This window comes from Gossypium raimondii, chromosome 11 (genome assembly GCF_025698545.1).
Source record: "Gossypium raimondii isolate GPD5lz chromosome 11, ASM2569854v1, whole genome shotgun sequence".
Classification (NCBI taxonomy): Eukaryota; Viridiplantae; Streptophyta; class Magnoliopsida; order Malvales; family Malvaceae; genus Gossypium; species Gossypium raimondii.
In genome coordinates this window covers 62944763-62967734 of record NC_068575.1, presented here as the reverse complement: position 1 = coordinate 62967734, position 22972 = coordinate 62944763, and the positions used below count along the sequence as shown (strand labels likewise).

General features: G+C 32.4%; 6 protein-coding genes across 7 annotated transcripts; 3 read left to right on the top strand and 3 right to left on the bottom strand.

The window, feature by feature from the left end:
• Nucleotides 1-5102: 5102 nt before the first annotated feature.
• Nucleotides 5103-8390, bottom strand: LOC105801695 (uncharacterized). The gene is made up of 7 exons (XM_012632925.2): nt 7716-8390; nt 6635-6673; nt 6465-6535; nt 6169-6233; nt 5997-6086; nt 5822-5914; nt 5103-5733 (listed from the first exon to the last, which is right to left on the bottom strand). Exons 1-7 carry the CDS (start codon nt 8126-8128, stop codon nt 5332-5334), a joined length of 1173 nt encoding a protein of 390 aa, XP_012488379.1. The 5' UTR covers nt 8129-8390; the 3' UTR covers nt 5103-5331.
• Nucleotides 8391-9712: 1322 nt separating this feature from the next.
• LOC105801696 (purple acid phosphatase 17) lies at nt 9713-12116 on the top strand. 2 transcript variants are annotated; one of them, XM_012632926.2, is made up of 7 exons: nt 9713-9962; nt 10343-10499; nt 10579-10686; nt 10768-10895; nt 11296-11424; nt 11528-11595; nt 11688-12116. In XM_012632926.2, exons 1-7 carry the CDS (start codon nt 9786-9788, stop codon nt 11905-11907), a joined length of 987 nt encoding a protein of 328 aa, XP_012488380.1. In that variant the 5' UTR covers nt 9713-9785; the 3' UTR covers nt 11908-12116. The 2 variants fall into 2 exon arrangements, with proteins under 2 accessions (XP_012488380.1, XP_012488383.2); XM_012632929.2 differs by having other exon boundaries at nt 9813-9962; nt 10423-10499.
• Nucleotides 12117-13185: 1069 nt separating this feature from the next.
• On the bottom strand, nt 13186-15804 carry LOC105801697 (uncharacterized). Its single transcript, XM_012632930.2, has 4 exons — nt 15493-15804; nt 15324-15406; nt 13679-13734; nt 13186-13599 (listed from the first exon to the last, which is right to left on the bottom strand). Exons 1-4 carry the CDS (start codon nt 15662-15664, stop codon nt 13521-13523), a joined length of 390 nt encoding a protein of 129 aa, XP_012488384.1. The 5' UTR covers nt 15665-15804; the 3' UTR covers nt 13186-13520.
• A 2463-nt stretch (nt 15805-18267) lies between these two features.
• On the top strand, nt 18268-20455 carry LOC105801698 (uncharacterized). The gene is made up of 7 exons (XM_012632931.2): nt 18268-18660; nt 18750-18960; nt 19334-19404; nt 19487-19564; nt 19879-19966; nt 20049-20104; nt 20199-20455. Exons 1-7 carry the CDS (start codon nt 18396-18398, stop codon nt 20288-20290), a joined length of 861 nt encoding a protein of 286 aa, XP_012488385.1. The 5' UTR covers nt 18268-18395; the 3' UTR covers nt 20291-20455.
• A 369-nt stretch (nt 20456-20824) lies between these two features.
• LOC105801704 (protein COFACTOR ASSEMBLY OF COMPLEX C SUBUNIT B CCB3, chloroplastic) lies at nt 20825-22045 on the bottom strand. Its single transcript, XM_012632939.2, has 3 exons — nt 21905-22045; nt 21746-21795; nt 20825-21503 (listed from the first exon to the last, which is right to left on the bottom strand). The coding sequence occupies exons 1-3, from the start codon at nt 21945-21947 to the stop codon at nt 20988-20990; spliced, it is 609 nt and encodes a 202-aa protein (XP_012488393.1). The 5' UTR covers nt 21948-22045; the 3' UTR covers nt 20825-20987.
• Nucleotides 22046-22393: 348 nt separating this feature from the next.
• Nucleotides 22394-22802, top strand: LOC105801705 (SEED MATURATION PROTEIN 1). Its single transcript, XM_012632941.2, has one exon. It carries the CDS (start codon nt 22435-22437, stop codon nt 22681-22683), a length of 249 nt encoding a protein of 82 aa, XP_012488395.1. The 5' UTR covers nt 22394-22434; the 3' UTR covers nt 22684-22802.
• The last annotated feature ends 170 nt before the right edge of the window (nt 22803-22972 follow it).

Below are 22972 nucleotides of genomic sequence, written 5' to 3'. Positions count from 1 at the left end.
TTGGAAGATATTTAGTTAGGAAATTGTTATTTGTTTGTTAGAATCAAAGTACAGCCTGTAAGTATATGATAGGTCATTTCCAACATAAATGAATGATGTCAATTTCTTGCTTTCTTCTTATCCAACTTAAACCTTTCATCTAATTACAAATATATTTATTTATTTTTATCATTTTCGAATTTCGAATTTAAACAAATAAATTTATATTATTGTATAAATTTCAAAACTCTACATATCATCAAATATGTAATAAATTTTGATTTATTATAAATCATTAATATGATTGATAATATAATAATATTATGTTATATACACAAATAATTATATTTAGAATTGAATTAAAATAAAAAAACTTATGTATATGTAATTAGTAAATTTATCCTTTAAAATAAGAATTAATGTTGGTATTGCCCTGAAAATGTGGGACCCATTCCCAAACCACATTTAGCTATTTACTTATATATTAGATTCTTTAGTTTTGGATGAAAGCAAAACACAGATGATTGCAAAGGACATTCCCCTGCGGTAAGGCATGTGTTAAGAATCCAACTCCCATCCTCCCTTTCATTTTTATTCTTATTATAACAACATTGCTAATTAGACTTCCTGCTTCTATATTCTTTTATGTCTCCTCCGATGCATTTCTATAATTATTCCTAATCTCGACATTATATAGATTTTGACAAATTCTTATATTTTTATTTCAACTTGTTAGATTCAATAATAAAATATCTACTTAAGCAGCTTTGCTTTTTCCATTCATTTCATCAACCACAACATCCGACAGGATGAACAAATTAATGAATATATATTATTATAAGAAATAAAAATGGTCCTAATTAAGGAAAAAAGTGAAATTTTACATTAAATAAAAAGTTACGGTCTTGGACTAGCTACCCTTATATTTATTTATATACTACTGTAGAAAGCTGCCTTAAGCTAACTACATAAGTACTAAAAATATAGTATAAGAAGATGTTGGATTTGTATACAAAATTAGGTACGTTCTAAATATTAAGAATGATATATAGGAATAGCTTTGGTATAATTTAAGGTTGTTTCTCCCACGACACATACATTTTTATCTATTTGTATTTTTTTTATATAATGCCTACAATTCTTCATAATCTTTTCCCAACTTCTAAATAATTAAGAAGATAAATACACTTCAACGTACTTAAATTCACGACTTCCTACGCTGACAGTATTGTTAATGTCAACCAAACCAAACCAAACCAAATATTACTTTTAATTGCTTTTCTAATATCCCTTACAAAATGACCCATTATATATATATATATATATATCACTCTTTCATCCCATTCACAAATCAATTAATATATCTTTAATTTCAAGTTTGTTAGTCAGGACATAATTGGATTTACCCATCATCACAAAATTGTCAATATTCATTTCCATGCAAGAAATTTCTTCCAACTAAGCAATTTGTTAAAATGATAATCATAAAAACAAAGCAAAATTGGATGCTTTTGGTATTCTCCATGTCCCTAAAATTAAGATGAATTGTATGAATTTAAATCATTTTCATATGTGGTGCATTGAATATAATAAATAATAGATGACATGACTTTCAGCTCTTAATGGAGATAAAGCCAAATTAAGGCCATAAGGACAAACATAAAATTCCAGCCAAAAGTTTGTCACTTCCCAGCAAATTGCACTTAATAAGATTCTTGTTTGGATTATCTGTTTCTTCTTCTTGTGCTTGGAATTTGTTTTCCCGAAATGTAATGAAATGGTAATAAAGACTTGAAGACGAGAAAAAAGAAAAAAGAAAAAAATGTCATGGCAATAGCAATAGCAATGGGTAACTTTACTTAAAGTACAATTATAGATGATCAGACAAGGAGCGTGGATATGTTCTTTTTTTCTTCTGTTGGCTCACTTTATCATTTTTGGTTGTAATGTATACTCTTTTGTGGGAATCCCCCAACTTTTTAGTCTTCATGTGCCTGCCTATCCTCATTCCTCTTCTTCATACATGCTACTGGATGCATATATTTATTCCATATATATCTCCATCCTATCTATTAATGTATTTTTTTAGTAAACTAACTAATTGAGTGATTATTTTGTAATTTTTTATAACCAGGTGACTATTAGTATAGATTATCCTATTTTTTATAAATATATATTTAATATTTGAACATTATATCAAAAATAATTAAATTCTTTTTTATTTAATTAAAATTTGATACGTGATTAAAATATAAAATATAAAATAAGAGGATCTCATCGGATATCTTCAAAGTGGGTCTGCATGAAGTTGTATTGCTAACGTTGAGCCATAGGGATGCACGTTCCTTCAATCGTTTTTCTATGAATATGATTTTCATATTTCATAAACCGTTTTCTCTTTACCAAATATTCATTTTAATTCCAATAAAAAATTATTACAAGTAAATGAGGGCAAATGTCTTGTATACAAAAGCTAATAAAGTTAAAAGATTTTGGTTCCAAATTATACATAACTTTGAAAGGCAAGATGACTTTTAGTTTATGAGGAAGAAAATGAGCTTCCAAACTATCTCGTTTAAATTAAAAAAAAAAAAAAAACTTCAACACGTTATCACGGCCCTCTCAATTAATCGACACTTTGAACCATAAAAAAAACCTTAGACCCATGCAAATGATAACAACGAATATATTTGTGAGGGATTGAATGTAGGGGGAGAGAAAAAAGAAGTTTTAAGTGGTAACATGTCATACAATTGACAGGCAACATATTATTATTAATTATCCTAAAATGTAAGAGAGAAATTAAAAGTTAAAGAATCATAAGAAAATTGGGCAAAATGAAGTGATGGCATAAGAAACAAAGCATGTGAAAGTGGGGAGACTTATCTTTTAAATCCAAAAAGAGAAGTTTGGGTGGACAAGTCCAAAAGTCAAAGAATCAAAATCCAAAACAATTAATGTGTTTTATAAAATTAGAGGCCCCAATGCGCAATCAATAACATTGTAGCCTTCATTTCACGTAAGCCAACAAATACAAGATGTTATTACAAACCTATCTTATAACCAAACTGGCCATCCCTGTCTCTCATTTTTATTTTACCAAACCGATTGAATTTTAAATTAAGATGGGTGGCTATGCTAAATTTTCGGATTTCAGACAATATACATATACGTTGGATTATGATATCGATAATGTCTTTGGATTTGGAATCCATATAAGCAATAGGATAATGTTTTTATTGTGGACGCTTGCATTTGGTTTGTAATAGATTCTTCGCAATTATACTTGTCTGTCTCCGCTTTGGTGTACATTAATACTCCAAAATGTATATATCTAAATAACACTACTTGTAGTCGACAGATGCAAATTTTATATTTTATCTCTAATCTTTTGTTAAAATTTTATCTGTTTTGTTAATATATATGGTTATTCTGTCAATAATGTTTGCTTTTAATTGTAGAAATAGATGATATTTTAATAAAAATATCAATTTGCTTCTTCTTCTTTTAAAGTATATCTTGGAGCGAGCTCAGTAATTAATCTTTCGCATTTTGTAGGCACAATAATATATAAAGACTAATTTAGTTATTCTTTAAATAAAAAATAAATAATTTAATTTAATTTATAATACAATGGTCTCTGTAAAAAGTTACGTTAACAATTAAAAATGGGCTTTAGATTGTGAGAAATCTTATGCCATCCCTTTTAAGGGAAATTATTTTTGAATGATCAAACGCCCATCTTGCCTTGCCTTGCCTTGCCTTGCTCTAATTATCATAGCAAATTATTTTCGTCTTTTTTTTTCTTTTTTTCTTTTGAAGGAAACATATATTGAGATGTGTTTTTCAACAAATCCAAATCCAATAAAATGTTATGTTAAACATACATAATAAAATCAATTTCTTCATCTAACAGTCTTAAATTTTGAGCACCAACGAAAATAGATGTTTGTTTCACTTAAAATAATTTTTGGAAAATAATTTATTTTTTAGAAAAGTTAATATTTTTTATATTTGGATAAATCTGCGTAAAATATTTTCATTATTTGGTATATTTTCTAAAAGTTATTTTCAATGAAACAAATATAAATTTGAGATTTATGATAAGTAGTGAATTGATTACAAAATGTTGTTAAGGTGAAATTATAGTAAATAAAGAATATTCATGATGTTAATGACTAAATTGTAAATTTTATGAAATTTATAATGGAAACAAGAGAAGTGATATGTATGAAAATTTGTTATTATAATGAATTATTTTATTAAAGTGCTTATATGGTGAAAAAATTACATAGCAATAGGGACTAAATTGAAAAATGTACAGAATTTTAAGTGTGAAGCAATTTAATATGTGAATAAGAAAATTATGATAAAAATTTAATGAATGTATTATGAGATGATAAAATATGTATAAAGTATTGTAAAAGTAAAATTGTGGAAAAATATGGAATTTTTATGACGACAAGGACTAAATTGTTAAACTTGAGAAAATATGTGGATGAATATAATAGAAGTGAAATACATAGAAATTGATATGTGAAATAAGATGTTGAGATAAATTATGTGATTAAATTATAACAAGAAAGAATATTGATTTAATGTGATTAATTAGTGAATAATGGATTTTATGACAAAAAGAACTAAATTGAAAAGTTATGAAAGTTTATAAGAAGACATTTGATAAGTGAAGAATGTATTAGAGAATGTAACATCCCGGTGCTTTGACCCAATATTCAGATTGAGTAAGAGGGTGTTACAATAAATAGTGCCTTAACGAGTTAAAAATGTGTTCTGAGAACAAAATTGGTAAGACATTTTAAAGGAATAAGGAGTAAATTTACATTGACTATCTTATTTTACATAAAATAATGAAAAGGTTGAAAATATTTTCCGTGAAGCCTAAAAGTTTAATAATTTGTTTTTCTCAATAGAAGAAAACATAATATATTTTTAGATTTTGTTTTTACCTCTTGAATTAAAAGAAATTGTAAAATATTTTGTTAGACTACAATAATATATTAAAAAAAAGATGTTTAAGTGAGATATTGTTTTGCAGCTTTTTAAGAGTAGTTTAAAAATGAAAGTTTAAATAAAATCGATACCAAAGAATACTCCCATTTCTATCTAACAATGATGCAAATGAGACTTCATCTTCTCAAAAAGGGAAAATTGTAGCTGCAGAGCGGACATGAATCCTCAAGTTTTAACATAAAATCCTGTCATTAGAGATCATAGTATCATTTTACAACGAAAAACGAAACTCTGCTGATGCCTAACATCCTTTACCACCAAGAGAACTTATTCCTTTCCACGGTACTTGAACCTCTCTTCCCAACCTACCTTCTTCTTCTGTTATACCCTACAATTTAACCACTCGATTATGCCGTCCGTTACAGCTTCTCGTTCCAGTTCAAACAGGAGATCATGTAACAGCCCTTGGAATAATCTGATCGTTTTGTCGGTTGAGGCAGCTTCTTTATACAGTTTTTCAGAAGCTTGAGGATCTGTTACGGTATCATCGGTACCATGAAGAACGAAGAAAGGAACCGTGAATTTCCTCAGGTTTTGCTGCAAGTAGGATGTAATTCTAAGAAGCTCACAACCAGTTCTTACACGGAGGGGTCCCGTGTACACCAATGGATCGGAATATTTCTCCACCAGTGCCTGCGGGTCCCTAGAAACTGGCCTGCCCTTTTTATTCGCAACCGTGATTTGGTATCTTGGCACTAGAAATGAGATGACCGGTGCAAGTGCCTGCCACAGGCATACGAAGAATGTGAATGCTAGTGCCTGATGATCACTCTTATACCATGTTCTTCATAATTTCAAAGGAAATTCTTACCATAACAATTGGATGAGTCGGCTGGATGGCTACCGCTGGTGAAGTCATTATAATGCCTGCTACTTGTGCTTCAACCTTGGGATCAAGCACGGCCTAAAATGAATGCAAAAACAAGTGAAAGTTCAGCTCAAACACGATCAATATCAATATATGATTCTATTTGTAAGAACCTTACTTTAAGGACAATAGCGCCACCCGTTGAATGACCAAAGCAAAAGCATGGAAGGCCGGGATTCTCGGCTAAAACCTTATCAAGGAATATTTTCTGTAACAAGTTGGGAAGATGGATTAATTTCAACCGATATTTACTTCCAAATGCATTTCTGTAGCTGAACCTTAAAACATACCAAATCAACAACAGCATCATCAAGAGAATGAACATATGCATGTATCCCATCAGTTCCACCATGTCCTACAGAATTCAAGGAGCAAATAAACTTAAAAATGATAACAGCAGTAAAGGTGATCACGCATTATAAACTGGGAACATCTCATAATATTAGGGACGGAGTGGGCTGAAAAAAACTTTAAGGACCAAAGTGGGAAAAGCGGTATACTTGAGGGGCTAAAGTGTGCATTAAGCAGACGTGCTTTCTGGTCAAGTAGAATGTGATTTTATAGTAGTCTGTTCATGAAAACTTACCAACCCAATCCATTCCATAGACCTTGAATCCATTTGCATTAAGCCGCTCTGCAAAGGAAGTGTATCTGCCACTGTTGTTGAAAAAGTAAACGTTTACTATAACCCATATAAAAGGCTACGGGGTGGATTGAATATAATCAATAAAATGGCCTTAGATACAAATAACAAACCTGTGTTCATTGAGGCCATGCAACAGAACAACTAGTCCCCTGGAAAGACATACAAATAACATCACTATTCAACGATGGAAAGAAACAGTGAATAACAGAGGATATTCTTATTTCAGGTTGATAAAAATTTGATGCTTGTTACATTCTAGTAAAATTTCTTCTCATTTTAATTTGGTTATTTCCGTTTACATTGGCGTCATTTGTAGAATATCAGGCGTTTAACAAGAACATTATTTGGTTGGATCAGTTTTTCCAGTAGGAAGATGTGCCAAATGATGAGTTCCTCGGTATGAGTTAAGGCACTGCCATTACCATAACATTTGAGAGACTATGGCAGAAGAGCATTGGAATTATTCTCCCAACAATTCACAGCATGCAGCCAGGTAGGGGACCAAAAACACAAGATTGCCTTTTACTTGGGTTGGGTACTACAAACCTTGGGGCCGGATAAGGCCATTTCTTTTTATCAATACCACTATACATAGTTCGAATATGCCATCTAAATATTCAGTTTCATTGGAAACTCAGCCGTGCCACTTTTTTCATAATTTACCTCTTTAATTCAAATTCGTGATTTAATTTAAAAAAATCATGCAATTTTGTTTGGACATATAAGCTGATATCCGACATATTTAGGAATCTAATGCCAGCTCTTGCAAAATATTTGCTTATCTAGATTGCAATAATTAACATTTTCTAGGGGGGGGAGGGAATAGAAGGAAACATAGAAATTAACGTAGGCTAATAAGGAAAGAAAACCCATTTTCCCGAGCTAAGAAATTGAATTATCTGCTAACAATCTCTAGGAGCCCACAACTCTACTTTGATTAAGGAGAATTCATCATTGGCATATTCAAAATGTCCTTAGAGACGAAAACAAATTCACAGATGGTTTAACTAAGTTCGTGATGGAAGACCTGGTTTAGGGCTAGTTTAATTTTTTGTTTTTGGTTTTGTCCTTATTGTTTAAAAAAAAACGAAGTACTGCTAATTATGATTAATAAGTCACATTTATTTACTAATGAAAATAAAATGATGATGACAATAGAAAAATCTTGAACAAATTGAATCCAAGACTGACCTGACTTGGACGGAAATCGGAGTCCAAGACTGAGTGAATAACGTGTCACCTCTAGCAGTAGAAAACAGACAAAACTCCCTCACCGTGTCATCATCATCATCCTGGAACACCCTCCGAATCGCTTGGGACCGCCTCACCGCGGCGGCCACCTCATGGTCTACAGCCATGGTGGCGTTTCTCCAAGGCAACAACGCCCAGGGCACCCTAATTACGGTGGAAGCCGACCCTTTTCTCCCGCTCTCCTGCTTCTCATCCTTTCCGACGTTATCCCCAGAATTAGCTTTCCCCCGGAATGGCACTAGGAGAAACAAGACGACGGCGTTTAGTAGCAGCAAGAGGCTCCTCAAAGCACGTAAAGAGAAGAGGGCGTTGATGCGGCCACTAGCACCAGACGTCAAGGGCTCCACCGCCATCCTTTGAGCTGTGAATGAGAGCAGCAGCGGGTTGATTCGAGCTTAAGGGAATGCAACGGTTTGTTTGGTTCTTATGGAATTGCCAATGGTTAAGAAATGGAAAATTTTAAATTTAGGGTGTGTGAGAAATATAATCGCTGTAGTTGATGAACAGCTCATTAACCAAATCAAAATACGTAAACAGGAATGAAAGCAAGAAAATCGTTAACACACTCTGTGTTTAGAATTTTTACTATTATTCGTTGCCTCTCTTATATACGGCTGGCTGTCTGTGTGTTGGATTTGGAACATTATTAAGCACGCCCTCTTCCATCCTTTTTTTTATTACACCAACATAAAATAAAAATTCAATTCTACTTCTTTTTGTTGTTTTGACAACAAAAACCCCCGTTTCAATTTGGGGTTATCTACTACAAATTAATTTTTAAAAAAATATATACATTTTCGACTTTTTCTTAAAAAAAGACGCGCTCATTTCGACATGATTTTTCTTTTAATTTGCATATATTGAATATGAAATTAAATTGAGGGGAAAAGAATCTGAAAAAGAAAAACTTGGTTCACCTGTTGACGTGGATGGGGACATGGTAGAAGAAACAAAAAAGAGCTTAGACCAAGGTTCGGAGAGCATGTGTCGAAAGAAAATGGAGGCACGTGGCAGTTTTGCGGCGAACAGACAGAAGAGTAAGAGCGTGGGGGTAGTGACAAGTGGGCGCTAAGAGATCTTTGGTATAAGCAGGTGGTGACACGTGTTAACGGTGGCATCAAGAAATGTTATTTTGTCTTGGCGTAGTTAAAAAAGTAGAAAGAGGCTAGGATCCCATTCCCCAAGGGAATTAATCTTTGAGTAACCATATTAATTTTTTTTCACCACAATAATCAGCGGACAAAAACAAAAGGTTTCAACCTTATTAAGCCCAATTGTCGCAACCCAAAACTCAAAGTCACCTCATTATAATTATGTTGGCACTCCACATCAATTTAAAGACTATGAGAAGCATCGATAGTGAATTGCTTCTAAACACAAAAAAACATTTTTAGAGATAAGTTTAAATTTTATGATATTGCCAAAAACACTTTTAGTCCATTTTTGAGTCTGAAAGTATTTTTTTTCTTTTAAAAGAGTGTTTATTTAGCAATATTTTTATCTAAAAATATTTTTTTAAAATATTACTATTGAATATGATTTCATTAGGCTCTTGTTTTATAGTATGTATTACGTGTTGAAGTTGAAGCATCTAATTGTGCTGTTAGTCATTGATCACTCCTCAAAATGAAAAATTAAAATGAATTCGCATCCTATAAAATATTAAAATTTTGATCAAAATACGGCTAATAAAATTCCAAAATAATGGGAAAACTCATCCCATGTGCTGAGACATAGGTTGTTTTATCCAGCGCTAAATAAACAAGTTGAAAGTGGTGGTTTAATAATAGGATAGGAGGTGGCGAGTGTAGAAGCGAATATTCTAAGGGCAGGAAGAGTTTATCCTCTATGTTCCACTGGAAGATTCGAATATCCCATGCACTGCACTGCTCTCTTTCCTTTTTTTACAAACCCAAGACCAATTAGAAAAACGTAGGCGGCCGCACACCTCTCCTCCATCTCTATATTTATTTCACCCACAACCTTCCATATACCAACACCAAAGCAAAAATGGGTTGCGATAGGTGGGTTATGTTGGTCATCCCCATCATTTATGCCTTAAGTAATGTATCGGGTGAGCTTAAGAGATTTGAGCAACCCAGCAAAGGCGATGGTTCCCTTAGCTTTTTGGTCATTGGAGATTGGGGTAGGCGAGGCGCTTTTAACCAATCTCAAGTTGCTTCTCAGGTTCATTTTTCACATACTCTTAACTTCATATTCAACCACATTGCCACACAATCATATATTTAACCTTTCACAATACTTGTTTCTTTAGTTTTTCTCAAATATCCAACTTTTATCATACGGATCCATGAATTTGCAATCTTGCAACATTCAGGCTTTACTTGGCTTCAAAATAGGAAATTGTAATATGCAAAAATATAAAAATAAAACATTTTCTTAGCTTGGAATTATTATCATACTTAACCTTTTACACGTTAAATTTATTGCTTTAGTCTCTTAAAATTTATAATATGTTAAATTAATATTCTAAAAGATAATAAAATTTTTGATGTGTCCAAAAAAATTTATAACTTAATCTCAAAGCTCGCCACTCCTCTTTATAGATGGGAAAGATGGGAGAGAAGTTGGATATTGATTTCGTAGTTTCAACGGGAGATAATTTTTATGACAATGGATTGCGCAGCGTACACGATCTGGCATTTGAAGAGTCTTTCACCAATATTTACACAGCAAACAGCCTCCAAAAACAGTGGTACAGCGGTAAGTAATTTCTCATTAACTCCTAATTTTCATTTTTTTTGGTTGGGTTTCTAACATTATTTTTATTTGGGAAATGCAGTGTTGGGGAACCATGATTACAGGGGTGATGCTGAGGCACAATTGAGCCCTCTTCTTACCAAAATTGACACCAGATGGCTTTGTCTTAGATCCTTCATTGTCAATGCTGGTAATTCAGCAACCTCCTTTTTTTTTCTTTTTCTTTTTATTTAACTCCAAATAATCAAAATCAATAAATAATAATGGGCAGAATTAGCTGAGATCATCTTTGTGGACACTACACCTTTCGTGAAGAGCTATTTTCAAGACCCAGAAGATCACATTTACGACTGGCGCGGTATAAATCCTCGCAAACACTACATTGCAAATCTGTTGAAGGTAGACATTAATTAAGAGCTTATTATTGGTAAAAGTATGTATTACATTTTACCCCTTTATTTAAAAATGAATAAATTAATCATTATATATTAAATCAAGAGTAAACCGATCCTTTTGTTAAAAATTTCATCTATTTTTACGGTTAAAACCTGGTTCTTGGACACATGGCACAACATGCATCACTATATGGTTATTTCGTTAGTTACATTAATTTTTAAAAGTACAAATGAATGAAATTTTTAATAAAAAAAGATTAATTTACTCTTTAATCTAATATATAGAGAATAAAGGATAAAATGATGTTTGACTAAGAGCACTTTTTACTCTTATTATTTGGTGTGTTTGAATTTGAAGCAATGAAAAGCATTAATTAATAGCTTGACTATACGTATTGGTGTAGGATGTGGAGTGTGCATTAAGAGAATCAAATGCAAAATGGAAGATTGTTGTTGGTCACCATGCGATTAAAAGCGTTGGGCATCATGGTGACACTAGGGAACTTGCTACACACCTCCTTCCTATTCTCAAGGTCAATTTCTTTATAGCTTCATATGTACAATGTCGATTTTGTAGGCTAAATTCTAGTTGGTCCATCTAACATAAACTTGGTATTTTCCACCGTAAAAGTACAGGCTAATAATGTTGATTTTTACATGAATGGTCATGATCACTGCCTAGAACATATCAGTGACACAGAGAAGTAAGAAACAATGGCTAATTTCAACTATCAAATCTAGCATTTATTATATGAAGATGATTACGATGATTAAAAGCTTTACATGGTGCATGCAGCCCTATACAGTTCTTAACCAGTGGGGCAGGGTCTAAGGCATGGAGGGGAGATGTGAAACAACTAAACAGAGAAGGACTAAAGTTCTTCTATGATGGTCAAGGTTTTATGTCAGTGCAGTTGACCCAATCTAATGCAGAGATTGCGTTTTATGATGTTGATGGCAAGATTTTGCATAGATGGAATGCATTCAAACAATTTGGTGATCATTCATCAATATAGCATGTAGGCTTTAGTTTTAACTACAAAGTGTATATAATGTTCTTCTTCAACATACGGCTTGGAATTGGGAGCTGTATGTTAAACTTAATTTGAAGAATTGGTTCCTTACCACCATTGCAATGCAAGCTAATTTTTGTAATCAGAAACCGTTATGTTGAAAACCCATTATTCATTTTTGAATTTAGTTTTCCTTTTTTTTCCCTTATAAATTTTGTAATTCTAACGTCTCCATAATAAGATCTTCGATTCCAGCTACAACAAGATGACATTAAATTGTCCCCAGCTGATATGAACTTTGATCTAATCAATGTTTGTACATAGTAGTTAATTCCGTATAACACCCGTCTATATGTTCTGTTCCCATAATAAACTCAAACTCCAAACCATACTTGCCATTTCACCTAGTACGATCGAAATAACCAATGAATTTGAATATGCCTAAAAATTATGTATTATTTTAATTAAATTCGAGCTTATTCGATTACATCCTATTTAAATAACTATTTTATAAAAAATTATTTAATTAAACTCAATTATAATATATATATAAATATTAATAAAAATATTGATATTTTTTTAATTAGTAAAACAAATTACTAATTGAATTATTTTGATCAGTGAAAGCAGATAAACTGTTATCATACAAGTTAGAATTACATCAAAGGCCTACAAAAGTGCAGGATAAAGTACTTGGATTATCCTATATTATAGACACTGTATCAAATCAGTCTATCTATTATTAAATGGATCAATTTAATCTCTATACTATTAAAAAGAATTAAATAAATCTAAACTGTAACAATGTTAACATTTACTGCATTAAAATTATATTTTTTTCAATTGCAGTTAAATTCAAAACAACAAAAATCATTTATAAACCATAAAAATTTAAAATTATTAACTCTATTAAACAGTAAATGAAAATGTTAAACTCTATTCCAATTCAACCTTATTTAATTTTTTTTAATAATTCAGGAACTAAATTGGTCTATTTAATAATAAAGGGCCCAATTTAATACAGTCCCTATAATAGAGGGAGCTCCCAACCACTTTCACCCAAAAGTGCAGGATTAATAGTGTCTATTTAAACTTCGCAACCTTAAAAAATTGTTATTAGACTGTTACTTAAAAAGAAAAAAAAAACCCTCATCCAACTGTTAATGTTTAGGTGTTGTATACAATGATATAAACATTATATAAAAGTAGGTAATATCGAATTAATCTCACTTGGCTCGTGACGTCAAATCATTTTATTATTCTATTGTACTATATATAAACTTTATATAAAAGTAGGTAATATCGAATTAATTCACATGCCAAAAGACATGGTAAATGAAATTCATGAGCAGTTTCCAGGAAATAATTATAAAGATCAGCCTCAATATGACCACGACTAACAACAAAATATGTTTCTTGTACTAAAGTGATAAAAAAAAAAAACCTCCATTGAAGCCTAGAGATGCAGGAGAGTTTAAGCTATAAAGGAAACATGACATCATACAAATACCGCAAATATGCTTTTTATAAAATAACAGTCTCAAGTCTAGAGGGGGTACTACATACATGAGTTTCCTTTAGCAGCAGCTCATCCCAATATGTTCGAGTTAACAACACTACTCGTCCTTGTATCTCTTCTCTATTTCCTCCAAGCTCTGAATTTCCTTGTTATACTTGCAAATGCGTTGGATGCACCTGCACAAATATCCTTACCAAATTCAAACTAAAAACATCTTTGTTAAAGTCAAGGCTGTGTCAAAATGCTAGCACATACCAATAAAGCAGGCATGCGGTTACGCACAGAATCACGTTTCTTTGAGATTTGTAGAACTGCAAAGCACCCCACACTGAAACTATTAACTCTCAACATAAAAATTCAAGAGATATTTCAGAAAACAACAGGAGGATTGTGTTTGATCTTCATATGTTAATCAATCAGGTCTAACCAGCTTTATAAGACGTAACTGAGTGCTTAATTAATTGATTGGTCATAAAAAAAAAACTCTTAAGTAAGCCAATTATTAGATGTGGTAAAGCCTCGAAACAGGAATGATTGGGAAAAGGCAGGGCAACCCCTAAGCTTTATCCTAGCTCAAAATGCTTTCCGAAATGTGGAACACACTATTATTATCCCTATCTTTAACTTATTGATGCAACACTATGCCCCAACCCTGGGAATTTAAAGCAGAGACGCAAAAACCAGCCAAAAATTGGATCAAGAAAGGTAACAGAGTGATGATATAAAAACTAAATATGACTTAGGTCCCATGAACATCCACAGCAGAATCTTCGAGTTGAGAAACACTATTATTCAACTCTTATTAATACAGGTACCAACATGAGATCTAAGAAAATGACAAAGAAGTTTCCATTGGTTAATCCATTGCCTCTCCAATGCAGGTATTTGACATGGTAAAAGTCTATCCTTTTCTTTTGCTTGATATTTTTGAGCTAGTCAAGTTGGCTAAAAGAAACTCCAAAGCAGGGAGTAGATATCTGGATATCTTTTACTTTATATAAATATATTTTCTGATTGATTTTCCCATTGATCAGAATACAAGACCTCTTTATTTATATTTTCCTCGATCAATTACATTTCTAACTAGTATTAACTCTAAATTGTTATTTTTCTGTCAAAAAGAATACAGTACTTTTACTCAAATAAGTTTGAACAAATACATAAGCCCCGTATGAAGTGGAAGCAATTTGCTCATTTTAATTAATCTTTGGTCAAAGTGCAAATCGCTGTGTGCTATTCTTAAGGAGCTTCTTCTATTTTCAGCATTTATTGTTGTCTAAGGCTACTGGGGTAACCAGAATGCAGTTATTGTTTGGGTTAATTCCATTTTTCAAAGACCAAAAGGATTAAGGTAAATGAAGAATCAACCCAAGTGCGAATGTTTCATTTCAATTCTTAATAACCAAATTAAAAAATTTTTTAAAAAATATTCAAAACATCTTCTGGCAACATCAAATAAATTAAACCAATATGCAGGAACAGCTATGGAATCACAACATAATTTTCTACATAGTACCAAAAAAAAAAAAAAGAACTCAAGGCTTTTCATCCCACGAAAGTGCTAACAACTTTTCCTCCGTGATACTAAACAAAATCCTTAATAGCTTTCCGTAATTCTAGAATCAAAGTTGAGGCAATTATCAATTATAATAAAAGAACAAAACAATTAGCCAACAACCAATATTGGCGATGATAAGAAAGATTTCAGCAAGAAACATGTAGAAGTTCAAACAATTTCAAATCCTTGAACATGCAAACCAAAATAAATAACGATAATCTAAAAGATGAAGCTAAAACATTAACAATTATATCTAAAATAGGTAAACAAATGAATCAATGTCCAAAAGCGCAGTAATATTTCAAAATCAGATACCGAAATTTGAAATTGTCTAACACTTACAGATTTCTCGTAACGATCTCTCTCAGCAGCGGTGCAGATCTCAGAGGTACACATCAAGCGGTGCTCGTTCTTCCAGTAAATATCTGCAAGCAAAATGAAAAGGTTAAAATCATTGCACTAATACTGCAAAGACAAAGGAAATCAAAAGAGAGGGAAAAGGCGAGAAAACCTAAGAGCTGGAATCCGGCAAAGGGAACAATGAAGAGGGCAGGTTGCAGAATGAGAGAGATGAGAGAGACCAAACGGTTCTTCAAGAGCTTGGGAGAGGGAAGCGTCAAGAGGAGAGCCAGTGCTGCCTCAGCTGCGACCATGTACGTTAGAATCATCCACTGCAACGCCATTGTCAATCTTTCTTCGAGGTCTTTTTTTCTTTTTTTCTGTTGAGGATTTTTTTTTAACGGTGAGTTGCTAATTTGGGGCTGATATATTTTACTTTTCTCGTTTCCGCGCGTGGGTTGAATGGATGGGCTTTGATATTTCTAGATCGTTCTCTTTCACCCCGTTGTAGGCTGCTGCATTTTGAATTTTTACAATTGAATCAATATTATAACGTTTTCTTCTGTTTTTGTTTTTTCAAAGTGTATAAAAATTACTATTATTTCATATTTTAAAAAAACAAATAACGTCAAATTGTTTAATTTTCTTTAAAAATAATAAATGAAAAATGCATGACAACATATTGTGAAACTTTTTTATTCCACCATAAAATAATTATCTTTAAAGTATATTTTTCAACAAAAAACATAACATATTTATTATATGGAAGGATCTACTTTTGTAACTATTTATATAATTAATGTTTTAACGATTCAACCATTCAATTTATCAATATAATTATATTTGTCATACATGTAAAATTTTGAATCGATTCGATATCCCTATCATATCAATCTAAAATATGTATATTCCTCGATTAAAACTTTTATATAAAACAAATAGTTAGAAATTTTAAATTTGACATGCATGAAAAACTCATAAAATATAATAATTAAATTGTTAAAATATTAATCATACAAGTGTGTCCTCCTTATTGTATATTTATTCGAATCTTTATTCTATTTCCAAATAATAATACACATGAATTGATTATTGTTTCGGTAAAATGTTTAAAATAAAAATATTTTAATTTCAAATGATGCGTTCTTGCAATTGGGCACCCAATTTGTTGTTATTTATTTATTTGATATTGAAACAAGCATGCACAATGTCTAAAATAGTAAATTAAAATATAAATAAAGAGGTTAAAGCTAAACACGGATCAATTTAATTTTAAGTTTTGATCAACATGTACATTTGCAAATTAAATTTTAAATGATATATTTAAAAGAGTTAATTTGTGTATCCATTCTATCCCTTCAACAAAAAGGTATTTTCTCAACTCCTAAATTAATTTAACCAATCTTAAGGTGTGCTTAAAAAAAGTACTTCTGACTCCAAAAGTACTTTTGAAAGAAAAGCTGTGCAGAACAAATTATTTTTTGTTAAAATTTTTCATCCCTCCAATAATAACATAGTACTTTCCTTGGTGCTTAATTACAAATGTGTTAAAATCATTAATTAAAAATAAAAAAATTTAAAATACTAATTACAAATATTTAATGGTTATATTTAAATATTTAAAATATAGTTTATATATTCTAATTAAATTTTATAAATAATTAATATTTATTGCTTAAAAATATTTAAAATTTATATTTTATATATTAAAATATTAATAACAAGTTATAATAATTTTATTATATTCTTATTAAAATATAATAATATTAACTAATTTAAATGTTATTTAAATGCATATTTGTTACTTAATAATAACATGTCTAAAATGGACATTTTATTTCTCAAAAGCACTTCTCCACAAAGACTTTTCAAAAGTATTGTCAACCTAACCCTTAAACTATTATCATCAATTTATAAATTAAAAGGCAAAATGAGTAATTATTACTTAATAAGATTTACTCCATAATCAACTTTTATTTTTAATAATATAAATTATTAATTCCCCGCGTAAGTGGGCATTAACTCTAGTATATATATAAATATCATGTGTTTTAGTAGCCTTTCTAATCAAGTTAAGTTGAGTCTCAATATTGAAAAGCTTGAGTTTTATCAAATATCTATTTTTAAGTTTGAGTTTAACTCAAGACATAATTAAATTATTCGAATTCGATTAAGTTCATAAGCATTCGGGCTCAAGTTCGTTTTGATACTTAAGCATTGGTGTAATAACATATATTGAGGTTTAATAATATAAAGATTTTAAATATATATTAAAATGAAAAACTTGATAAGGCTCATAAGCATTTCGAGTCAAATATTATTAAACTAATGTTCAATTTAACCAATAATTTCAGCTTAGCTCGATAATTACTAATTAAGGAGCATCAACCTCTCATTTACATCCCCATCCTTAAAATATAATGAATAAAAGAAACAGCATTTTTTATAGTAAGTTGAGAATGTTAGTATGAATGAAAATAATTGGGTAAATTACATTGCAGGCCACCTTAAAATAGCGTCGTTTTCATTTTGGTCATTTTAATTTTTTTGTTAATTTAGTCATTCTAATTAATATAATTTTTCGAATTGACCACTGCTATTAAAAATCATGTTAATCCACTAATGAATTACTGATGTGGCATATTAACCAATTGAATGATGACATGTGACACTTTATTTATTTTTACTTTTGACTAAAGCTCATTCAATTGACATATGTGTCACATCAACAATCCAGTAGTGGATTAAAAAACTTTTAATAACAATGACCAATTTGAACAATTATCTTAATTAGAGTGATTAAATTGACAAAATAAAATTTAAAGTAACCAAAATAGAAATGACATTATTATAAAGTGACCCGCGGTGTAGTTTACCCAAAATAATTACTTGTAATAAAAAAATCCGGGTACTATATGGTTTGAACTTTTGAATGTTAAAATACCCCGCTCGAAACATGACCGTTGAAGGTCACGATCTTTGTTTAAGCTTATTGATCAGTGATTTGGAGAAATCCTTTTCATCAGTTGCAGCCACTCCTACTTTCATTGAAGGAATTGAGATTTTTGAAATCAAATGGGAAAGCTTAGAGCCAAATCCGACTATGAAAGTCTGAGGAATGCTCGCATCGTAGAGAACCAGGCTCGATTAGCCTCTCTGGGAGTGCACAAAACCATCTCCGACCTAAGGTCCATCGTTTCCTCTGCAAAACCTAAGGTCCGAAAATGGCAGAAGAAGGAATACGTTATCACGCCTGTGCGCCGCTCCACTCGTTTCAAGGGAACCCCTCTTTCTTCATCTCTCGCCAGCAATTCTTTGCGTAGATCTAACCGGCTCAGGGGTAATAAAGAAAATCCATTGATATTTTTCAAGTTAACGAGTGAATTCTCTTTAAAAAAAAAAGTACTATGAGTTCCATTTTTTGCATAGGAAAAGCGATTGATTTTGAAGAACGGGAAGAAGGGAGTGATTCTTATTCAAGCGAAGGGAAAGAAAAAAGGCCTGCAAATGCTCCATTGGTGATGATTGATGATGCGAGTCTTCAATTGTCACCTGAGGATTCTTCTCGGCGCTGCAATCGAAAGGAGGGGAGGGGAAGTGTTTACAATTCTATTTGTGGAATTTGCTGCCATTTCTGCAGGTTTATTTCTCTGATACGATTTTCTATTAGCCTGTGAGATAGGATTGAGAGAATATATTGAGCATGTTTAAATAGCGAAGTAAGAAATAGGAAGACTTGGTGTCCATTAATAGCTATTTTTATTGGATGGTCAAAACTAAATACTCCATAAAAAACACATAAACAACTTAGGCTTAGAGCCAGTTTAACATTGTTTCTAAGAAGCACTTTTGGTACAAAAAGCATTTTTTGAGAAAAGCTAAAATTTTCTGCTTTTGAAAAGCATATAATCTTTTGAGGCATGTTGCTAGACTTTGGTGTGAGTGTAGGATACCGTCACGGATTAAACTTGTATATTATTACTTTAGATACTAAACATATGAATCATATGCAGGCAAAAGACATTATGTGCTGAGAAAGACTGCAAGCGATGCGGTAATCTCGATGTTAATCAGCCGTGCATAGGTCAGTTTCTCATAGAGACACTTGTATGTAGAGTTTATATTGAACTAGAATACCATTTTCACAAAATTTATATTCCATGCAGGAAAGACGGATTGTTCAGTTTGTCACTCTAGCAATGGTGTTCTGTGTCGGGCTTGTCTCAAGATTAGGTATGGTGAAGGTAAGATCAATATAATAAATGCCAAAAGAAAGGGTTATCCTAGGACTAGGACTAAGGCGGGTTATAATCTTAAAACTGAGCAATGATTCTTGCTAGATTTTGTTGTTTGTGATGTGCAACATACTTGTGCTGAACATGTACCTATATCTAACACTCACCTCCAAGTTTAGTTAACAAAGCTTGACAAAATAAAGCTCAAGGTCGGTCATAAAAAAAGGTGGAAATGATGCTTTTTGGTAATTTGGTCTTAGAAAAGAAAACACCATAGCAAGCAATAGAAGAAAGCTGACAGGGTAGTGTTATGTTGTTATCAGAACTGGAAGAGGTACGAGAAAATAAGGAATGGATGTGCCCGCACTGCATAGAAGAAAAAGGGATCAATCCTTATTGGATATGTAATAGGTATGCGACTTCATCATTATCTTACTCCTAGTGAGAATTTTATATGCAGTTCACTGAATCATTTTTTTGCAATTCTCCATAGTTCATTGTGTTTGAAGAATCGAAAGATGACTCCAACAGGAATAGCAATCTACAGAGGTATTGTCTTGAACTGATTCCTGTCTTTCCCAACTGGCTAAACTTGAAAAATACTGACTATTACTGTTATTTGTTTTTGTGATCGAATTCAAAGCACGGGAGTTGGGATACAAATCGGTTGCGCATCTGCTGATGGATGAGCTTCAGCGTAAAAATCCTTCAAGATTGATGATATGCTGCAAGTGATTACACTCAATTTTCAAGGTACTGTCCATGCGGCAGTTGACGATGTGTACCAGAATGACTTTGACATTCTTGTTAGGGAATCACTGTACTTGATGCTAACTCTTTGTATCGACCAACTGCTTTAAATCAAATTTATGAGATGTAGCAAGTCCTCCGTTAGCTGAAGCGCTCGTAAAGGGTTAAGATCTTGCCCATCGTTTTTCAATGGCTGAATATGTAATTTACTACTGATTTTACTCAAATGCACTTTTTTCATGGCTAGCTTTTTAATACGATTTAAAAATGTGATTTTACCCCAGTTTTAAAGTTGATTGGATAAAAGTTAATTGCTAATATTATTGGCTAATTATGATATTTCAATCAAATGAACTCTAAAACCCTAATTAAATACTCAAAAATTAACACCATTATTTTTGGGTACCAAAAAATATAACATCCATTTTACATCATCAAGTTTTCAATATACTGAAATATGAATTGAAGAATGTTGACCCAACTAACCGGTGTTAAAGCCTAAAAATCATTTCAATCATGTTTAGATTCTTGGTCAAGTAAAACCAAGATTTTTCTTATTATATAGAATGCCGAAATTTGGAAGCTGAAAATCCATTTATCTTTACAGAAGAAATCGTATGTAATGGAAGAAGAATAATACAAAACATCCATTTTGTTAGAATTATCATTGTTTCAATGCATACTAGCTAACCTGTTGCGAGATAAGAACCAGAAGCCCTTGCGGCCCGACCAGGATCTCGTTAAGGAAACTAACCAACCCGAACCACACAACGGGAGTTACATCCACTCCTCCAAGAGGAGGTATCACCTTTCGGGTTGCAGTAAGAAAGGGTTCAGTGGGAGCATAAGCAATGACATATGGGAATTTCTCCACCGGAAGCTTGGGGTACCAAGACATGACTATTCTCAGAATAAATAGAAAGGCAAATGCTGAGAGAAATGGCCCTAAGATACCAATTGCCAGTTTAGCAGTGGCAGGGTCCAAATCGGCCAGTAACAATGTCCTACTTAGATCCGAGGTAACAACATCAGGTGGCATGTTGAGCTTAATGCTTGTTTCGATTCCAGCAATATGCGGTGGCTCCCTTAAACTAGATGGCAAGAGTTGAAAGGTAGAATTTGAAACAGCTAGGCAGCAATACGAGAGTCGATGGCCTCCTAGATATGAAAATTTCCTGCTACGATACTTGAATCTTTCCTGTGAAAGATAAAATGAAGTTTAAGCCCCAAATGGTAAACACTTAGATGACTAGTATGTGCTTATATTCCTTCTAAACCATATTCATTCCTCGCCCTCTAAAGCAGTAGTAGATGAAATTGGCTTCCCCCCCCCCAAAAAAAAAAAACTAAACACTGTTCATCCCCAAACAATTGGAATAACATTACAGCAACGCATGCTTAAAATATGAAAAGATGTAGCACTGAAGGATAAGTACTTACAGAGATAGCAAAATTGTTGGTCTTCAACAACAGAGGTTGCCAGCCTGATCCTGAGAAAAAACAGAAATTGTTGGTGGTTGTTCGGTGATAATCAATTCCCAGGAAAGGTTGAGGAAGAAATGAGATGAAACGCAAAAGAAGAAGAAAAGAAATGGGTACCTTTAATGAAAACGTTGCGTAGAAGGTGAGAGGACGTCGCCATTGGTGAGAGCTGAGAATAGCGTAAGACCGAGAGCGAGTGTTATAAGAGGAGGGGCTGGGGGGACGTTATCCTTTACTAGTAGTGAGGATGGATGGGGTCGGCTTGTTAACTAGGCTTATTTTATGTACTCTTTTGGGCCCATTACAGACTGACCCTGGCCCTATAACATAAGATTCGTTTCCCCTTGGCCCTGGCCTTAGCATTATTGGGATTCTTATCACTCATGTTGGTATCTAAAATTGATATTTGAATGAAACAGTAATATAAAATTCTAATCTACGAGCAGAGCTGAGCGTTTTATGCTTCTTGTATAGCTGAAGGCGTAAGAATAGGAAGGCACGTGCACTGATAGTAGGCAAAACGTGTCAAAATGTTGGACATAAATATGGCAGAATGGTGCCACGTCCTCTACTGTTAGTAGCTATATAACTTAAACCAACCAGCGAGATCCCATCGTCAACCAACCATCCGTAATCTGAGTTAAGAGATGGCACAAAGCAAGGACGATATAAAGCATGCAACCGCACAGGCCAAGCAGTCTGAGGATGAGAGCTTGAGGGTAGCATACAAGCACGGCACTCCTCTTGAAGCTGGCAAAATAGCCGACTCTTCACCTGTTGATCTCTTTTCCAGTGCCCAAAGTGTTCAAAATTCCTCCTCCCCATCGCCGCCTCCACCTCAATCTAACACTAGTACTGCTACCAATGCTGATTCCACATCCTCTGCCAATACGTAACCTCCTCATTTCACTTCAAACCCTTCTTTATGGGTTTTTTTTCTTCCGTGTGAGTTTTGTTTTTCTATGTTCCCTTGAACTAAAACTAAATTTCTCTAATAATAACTATAATTATCTTATTCTACTCCCATATTTATACTTAAGCATGATCTACTTAAAAAATAGATAAATTGGTCCTTTTTATCTGTTTTTTTTTTTGTTAAAATTTTTATCCAATTGTAACTATATAGTGGATGAAAATATTAAAAAAATTAAAAAGCTAATTTAGCAAAATACAATTTAAATTCAG